Below are 7,483 nucleotides of genomic sequence, written 5' to 3'. Positions count from 1 at the left end.
CGTAATTGCTAATCATCAATCACCATTAATAACAGCTGATGAGGCGGGAGGGGGAGGTGCCTTCCCAGGGGCCGGCCGCGCCGGGGGAGCGGGGCGCCTTGCCCCGCCGGAGCGGGCGCTGAAGGAGGAACTCGACCGTGATGTGCAGAAGATGGATGAGAGCAGAGGGCGACACCCCCGCCCGCCTCCCCTCCCCTCCTCTCCTCCCCCCTCCCCTCGGCGGCCCGGCCCGGCCCCCCCGCGGCGGGGCGGGCGGGCGGCTCCGAGCGCGCCTCCACTCCGCCGCGCCGAGCCAGCGAGCGAGCGGGCGGGCGGCAGCTCTCGCCGGGCGCCGGAGCCCACGGGAGGCGGAAGGCGCGGGCCGGGGCCGGGGCCGTGGCAGCGGCGGCGGCGGCGGGGCCCGGCGGGCGGCGGGATCGCGGCGAGTTGGCGGCGGCCCGAGCTCGCCGGAAAGTTGGTGCCGGCTGAGCCGGAGGCGCCCGCTCGCCATGCAGAGACCCGGCGGCCAAGGGACCGCCTTCTCCATCGACTCGCTCATTGGGACGCCTCCGCCGCGCTCCGGGCACCTGCTCTACACCGGGTACCCCATGTTCATGCCGTACCGGCCGCTGGTGCTACCGCAGGCGCTGTCCCACGCCCCGCTGCAGTCGGGGCTGCCGCCGCTGGCCCCGCTCGCTTCCTTCGCCGGCCGCCTCACCAACACCTTCTGCGCCAGCCTGGGCCAGGCCGTGCCCTCCATGGTGGCGCTCACCACCGCCCTGCCCAGTTTCTCCGAGCCCCCCGACGGCTTCTACCCACCGCAGGAGCTGCCCCCGCCGCGCGCCACCCCCGACGCCGGCTGCCGGCGCGGCGCCGACGGCCTGGAGGCGGAGGAGCTGCCCCCGGGCCGCGACAAGGGGCCGGCCGAGCCGCCGCTGCACTTCCCGGAGCCCTTCCCCGGCCTTGCAGGTAAGAGCGGCGCGGGCCCGTCCTGCCCGGCGCACAGCAGCCGCTCCGCCTCAACGGACCAGCGCAGCTCCGGGGAGACCTGCCCGCTCCTCTCCGCCGTCCCAGCGGCACCGGGGGGCGGGCGGTCTTGCGGGCCGGAGCTCGCCAGGACGGCAGCCGCGGAGCGGTGGTGCCGGGGCCGGGGCGCGGCGGGCAGGACGGCGGGGTAGCCAACGAGTGGTGGCGGCGGGACCTGCCCTCGGCTGCACTCCCGGCCCGGCTCGGAGTACCGAGCCGATTCCCCTCCGTCCCAGGACCGGTCCGCAGCTTTCCCGGATGGGAGCCAAACTTCGCTTGCCTCGGCCGGGCCCCGGGGCAGGAGGGGCGGGAGAGCGGCCGGGCATGGGGACGCCACGGCGGGACCGGAGCGCCACGGCCCGGGGCCGCGGCCGGACCCGTCGCACGGAGCTCTCCGAGGTCCTGGCACTCGGCCCGGGGCGAGTGAGGCGGAAGGTGGCGGGGCGTCCCACGGCTCGGTACGCAGCCCTCCCCGCCCGCACCGTTCTTGGTCCTGGTCCCCGTCCCGGTCCCGTTTGGTGCGGCGCGGGGCTGCACCTTGTCCCCAGCATGGTGCGGCGGCCCGGGCCGGTGCCTCCCGGCGTCGCCGTGCTGCGACTACCGGCTTTCTAAAGTTTCCCCCGAGCCCGCCCCGCAGGGGCGACGGCGGAGCAGGTCCCCGCCGAGGCGGCCGCCCGCAGCCCCGCTCTCCTCCGTCCCGGCCGCCGCGCCCACAGTCTCGGCACCGGCTCAGCCCGACGGCGCGGGCAGGCGGCAGCGCCCCTCCCGAGACCCCCGGTGCGGACGGGCTCTCGTCGGGGTCCTCGCCTTTGTGCGCTGCGACCGCTCCCCGAGTGCGCCAGCACCAGCCTCGGAGTCTTGTTGCTCCGTATTTCTCAGCCAGGTCCAGCACTCAGCTCTCCTCCCGAAGTCCTGCAGCACGGGGCGTGAGGGGTCCCTGCGGCAAGACACAGACGAGACAGCTGCTGCTTCTGTGGCGCGGCCTCTCTTGAGCTGTCTCTCCTGGCCGCTCTTGGGATCCACCTTTGTCTCACTGGCTTCTTGGCATGGATGTGTGCTGAGAATCTCTGCTGCTTCTTGCAGTGCTTGGCTGTTTGTTCTCCATCTTCTCTTTAGTCTCTCCTGGGTAAGCCCAGGTGTCTTCCTTGCCCTGCCTTGTTCGTCCCTCAGAAGAGCATTTCACTCACTCAGGTACCCCTTAGACCTCTCACCCCAAATAGGACAATGGGGGCATTCTGCCTCCCCCTTGCCTTTCTGGGTTATTGGGTGCTCCTCCAGTGCTCCCCAGCCCCTGTGCTGAATCAAAAGCCCAATGCAATCTTACTTTTTTTGGTGAAAGTCTTCTCAGGGGCAGCAGTGTCCTGGCCAAAACCAGGTCTATACGACCTCAGCTTTCCAGTCTGTGAGCAGACGAACTGCATTGTGCTTGATCTCCCTCTATGGCTCCTCCATAACTGAGCCCAATATGTTCTTTCCTCCCAAGGGACTCAGATGAACTGTCCCAAACCGTGGCCACTTCTGAATCCAAGAAATCCTACCTCTAAGACTTTTCCTGTTGCAACTGGATTGTATGATCGAAGGGAAGATGTCTTCTACAGCTGTTCATCCCCTGCTGCCTCTGAGTACTGGGTTTGCTCTGGAGCCATGGACAGTGGGGGTTGTTTTACAACCATCTTAGAGGAAACTCAGGAGGGTTGTTGTGAGCTTTTTCCAGTACTAAGGAATAGAAAGATGAATCATGTCAACAGGAGTAATCAAAAGCTATCTATTATGCAGTTTGCTCTCACATCCAGTCTGTGGCCCTGACCAAAAGCAGTTGTCGAGGGAAGAGCAAGAGAGCACAACCCGTTCAATGGTCAATTCTAAAATGGTACTCCCCTCACATCCAACCGTCTGCACATCAGGGACTTCCTGTGCCAAGTGTTGTTTCTGTATGTTTAGTAAACTTTGACTAATTTGTTTTCTGTGCCCTTATCTAATCTCCCCTGGAGTCCACCAGAAAGGAGGGATAACCTTGACATCAGCCACATCAAGATGGCAAGATGTTGCACAGATTTTTTTACCTGTAGAAGAACCTTGTGAAGAATAAATGCCCCCTTTTGACAGTTTTGCTGACATTTAGCGACTTATACTCTGGAGTGACTGCTGCTGTCCCTAGGCTCTGTTAGTATCTCCATCATGCAGGTGTCTGTTGACACAGGATCAGTTGCTTCTTGGATCGGCCAAAGGAATTAATGCACTAGCTTAGGACTTCTCTCTGCATCCACTGGGTTTGAAACTTGCTTCCAGCAACTTCCACCCTTCTTAGGCAGGGAGAGGCATGTAGGGAAACTGGCGGTGAGAAGCAGCAAAGCTTGAGGTCTGGTTTATTTCGACAGCTGCCACAAAGGTATGACCCCTGGTGTAAGGGTACTTAACATCCCTAGCTCTCCACACCTCTCGTGAGAACAGGCTTGTTCCTGAGCTGGACAGATCTCCTCTGAGATTCAGGCAGTACTCTGAGACTCTTTCTTGGTCTGGTGTAGTGACAGCACATTCAGTCAGGGACAGGGTGAAGTTTCTGTTGTTCCCCTTACCAACACAGGGCTCATCACAACATCCATTCCTGACCCAGGTCTTCCTGATGTTTCCCTGATAGCTTTGTCACCTGTGACACTCAAGTCTCTTCACCATGCTTTCCACATCCATAATCATAGAATTAGAGAATGGTTTGGGTTGGCAAGGACCTTTAAAGGCCACCTAGTCCAAACTCCCTGCCATGGGCTGGGACATCTTCAACTACATCAGGTTTCTCAGAGCCCTGTCTGACCAGGCTTTGAGTGTTGCTGGGGATGTGGTATCCACTACTTATCTGGGCAAGCTGTGCCAGTGTTTCACCACACTCATTGTGAATAATTCTTTCTTATACCTCATTTAATTGACCCTCTTTTAGGTAAAATCATCACCCCTTGTTCTATCACAAGAGACTTTAAAGTCTCTCTTTGTCTTTCTTATAAGCCCTCTTTAAGTACTGAAAGGTTGCAATAAGGTTTACGTGGAGCCTCCTCTTCTCCCCACTGAACAGCCCCAACTCTCTCAGCCTGGCCTCACAGCAGAGGTGCTCCAGCCCTCAGAACATTTTTGTGACCCCCTTTGACAAGATCAATGAACAGCTGTGACTTTGTGAAAAACAAACCAGCGGGTCAACCCTGTTCTTCATTTGCTGCTTCTCGTTGATTTTTCAGTCATGATGCTTTGCTTTGTGACAGCTTCACTTCATGTTCAAAGGCCTCGAAAGTCTCAGTATACTCCAACCACATGGGTGGGATCCCCTGCCTTCATTCCTTCCTTGCTGGGGACATAGTAGGTGACTAACAGACCAATATACCAATTTTCTTTGTGAACACATCCAGTTTAGATTATGTTATCTAGTAGTTCCAAGTTCCTTACTGCAAACCCAGCCCTTTTATAAGACACAAATGTGGGAGAAATTTAAAATTTGGAGTCTGGTTCAGAAGAGAGTATTCAGAGATAGCACCTGTTTTGCAAACCATCATGTTGCTCAGTCTTCTTCCAGTCTCCTGGGGCACAGCCTGGGCTGACAGGAGCAAACTGCCCTACGAGCACTGTTTGCTGGTGTGGCTGCTGGGATGCCATCCTCCATCCCTGGGGAATTGCGGTGCCAGGGCAGGACCTAAAGAGCCCTTGGGGAAGACATGGAATTCCTCGTAAGAGCTCTCTTACCTGTCAGGTCCCATGCTCCACCAGAGAGAGGTGGTACACAGAAGTGAAAGCTCTTCTTGTCTTCAGCAAAGTGCTTGCATGAGGTTGTGCAACGGCAGCCAAAGTGCTCCTTTGCCACCTGCTGCTGATCCTCAGCCCCACAAGCACGAAATCTCTTTACCCTCTATACACATGGGAAATCTCTTCCTCTGCCCCTGACCCTCAGGAAGAAAGAAATCACTCTGCAGCAGGATAGAGATGAAGGTGTTCTTTCCCACTGTAGGAAACAGGAAGAGCAAGGAGAAGATTCCAGATCTCCAAAGCCTGGTCTCAGGAAGCCACAGGCTTGCTGCAGGACTGACAAGGGATGTGGGAGTTCCACAGTCACCAGACTACCAGGAATGTCTTCTGGGCTCAAGTAGTCTCCTGCAGTTCTGTTTGTGTATTTAAACCCTGCACTGTCAGGGTTCTGAGGGCTGTTCTGCCTTTCCCACTGAGATGAGGTAAGGTGGCCAGTGATCCAGGGGCCCTGGTTGCATGTGCCAGTACATGGACACTGCTTAGAAGTTTGGAGAGCTGCTGCTTCTCCTTGTGCATATTGGATTATATAGAGCAGCAGTGCTTCAGGACAACTCCTTCCAGCAGTGATTACTGCTCTTGGGTCAGACTTGAAGAATTTTCTGGTCTCTTCTAGTGTCAGCATGACAGAAAAGCTTCTTCACCTGCTTGTGCATAGCTGTGGGTCCTCCCTTCATGACCCCTGTCTCTGGCTGAGAGCATGTTCTCAATTTGAGCCCTTCTACTATGGAAATGACTATCTTCCAAACCTCTTTCCTCTGTCTGTCTCCCACCGTGTCCTCCCTTGCTCCATGGCTGTTTAATCCTTCAGGCAGCAGTTTAGGACAGAAGAAGCTTGCAAGGAAGAGATTCATACCCCCCTATCAATATCCTAACAGGTATTTTAACAGAGGTGTCTGCCATGATCCAAGCACTGCATTCTGCCTGATGGCCTGCGATGAGGTGCTGTCTGTTGTGTGATGTTGACAGGTTCTGTCCTGCCCCTCTGCCCACTGCTGGGCGTAGCTGAGCCCTGAGCATTGGCTGCCTCAGCACCTTGTTCCCTGGCTGCACAGTCTGCTGCGGTGCACCCTTGGATTAGGGAGGGAGAGCCAGAAGTGGGCCACCCCATGTCCCACAGAGCCCTGCAGAGAGGTTTGCTGGGCTGGAGCTGGCTCTGGATGCTGTTTCCAGGACAGCTTCAGCTCTTGGCTGGCTACTTTCTAACAGCATCGATGGTCTGATGCACTGGGAAGAGACAGGGAGGGCTGAGCTGAGAGACAAGGTATGGGCGTTCTTTCCTATGCGGAGATCCAGACAAGCCCTGGAAGTGTTGTGATGTTCTCCGCTAGACCGAGACCGTGATGCTGCTACCGCTGGGATGGGGATGGGGCACCTGATGAAGGGGTCAGACCCAGGGTGGCCGCCGGCTCTGTCGGTGCTGCCCCTTGCAGGACCCGGTGTAGGGCTTCTGGGGCTGGAGCCGGGGCTGCCGCTTCGCCCGCTCCGGGGCTGCGGGACGCGGTAGTGACGGGGTCCGAGACAGCGGAAGGAGCTGCAGCCTCCCGGCGCGGGGGCGGGGAGAGCTTTCCCCGCGGCTGCGGGGCTCTGGGAGCGGGGGGACCCGGGCGGGGCGCGGTGCGGGCGGCGGGCGGGCCGCGCCGGCGGACACTGACGCTGTGTGCCCCGCAGACGGGAAGGCGTACAGCTCAGACGAGGAGAAGCTGGAGGTGAAGTCGGCGGCGACGCCGTGCAGCGAGCGGGAGGAGGAGAGCTCGGCGGGCGAGAGCGAGGAGGAGCCCTTCCTGGACGGGGCGGCCGCCGGCACCGCGCTGGGAGCCAAGGGCAAGGGCAAGGGCGGCCCCGCCGCCGAGCAGCCCCCGCCGGGCTCCGGGGCCGGGAAGAGCCGCCGGCGCCGCACGGCCTTCACCAGCGAGCAGCTGCTGGAGCTGGAGAAGGAGTTCCACTGCAAGAAGTACCTGAGCCTGACGGAGCGCTCGCAGATCGCACATGCCCTGAAGCTGAGCGAGGTGCAGGTGAAGATCTGGTTCCAGAACCGCCGCGCCAAGTGGAAACGCATCAAGGCTGGCAATGTCAGCAACCGCTCGGGAGAGCCCGTCCGCAACCCCAAGATCGTGGTGCCCATCCCGGTGCACGTCAATCGTTTCGCCGTGCGCAGCCAGCACCAGCAGATCGAGCAGGGCGCCCGGCCCTGAGCCCGGCCGGGCTCCCGGACCCTGGGGCGGGTGGCGGCGGCACGGGGCGGGCCGAGCGCCCGCTCCCCATCCTGTGTACATGTCCCTTATTTATTCCGTGTAAACTCTGTACATACGGCAGCGTGTCCTTCTGTCCGTGCCATGGAGAGTGCGGCCGCCTGGCCCTCGGGCCCTGGCCGCCCGCTGGGCCGGGCTGAGCCGGGCCGGGCCGGGCCGGGCCCTCGCTGCCGCTGGCGCCCGCCCATGTATAGCTGTGATTTCAATAAATTATTTTCTATGGAGCAAGACCACGTTCTTCCTCGCTGCAGGAACAAGGGTCCTGCGGCCCCGGCCCGGCGCGGGCACCGAAGGAGAACAGGGAAGGGAGAGGGATGAGAACAAGGACAGAGACAGGGACATGGGCACGGGCAGCGGGCGGCGGCGCCGACCCCGAGAGGCGGCCGCGGAGGTCGGGGCGGCAAGCGGACGGGGAGAAGGGGAGGCTCCGGGCTCACCCGCCCCTC

At 60.4% G+C, this 7,483-nt stretch overlaps 1 protein-coding gene across 1 annotated transcript; it reads left to right on the top strand.

Moving 5' to 3' along the window:
• The first annotated feature begins 271 nt into the window (after positions 1–271).
• Positions 272–7,261, top strand: GBX1 (gastrulation brain homeobox 1). The gene is made up of 2 exons (XM_068176958.1): positions 272–948; positions 6,457–7,261. The coding sequence occupies exons 1-2, from the start codon at positions 489–491 to the stop codon at positions 6,978–6,980; spliced, it is 984 nt and encodes a 327-aa protein (XP_068033059.1). The 5' UTR covers positions 272–488; the 3' UTR covers positions 6,981–7,261.
• Positions 7,262–7,483: the final 222 nt, after the last annotated feature.

Source organism: Anomalospiza imberbis, chromosome 1 (assembly GCF_031753505.1).
Source record: "Anomalospiza imberbis isolate Cuckoo-Finch-1a 21T00152 chromosome 1, ASM3175350v1, whole genome shotgun sequence".
Taxonomy (NCBI): Eukaryota; Metazoa; Chordata; class Aves; order Passeriformes; family Viduidae; genus Anomalospiza; species Anomalospiza imberbis.
This window is presented reverse-complemented; position numbering and strand designations above follow the sequence as displayed.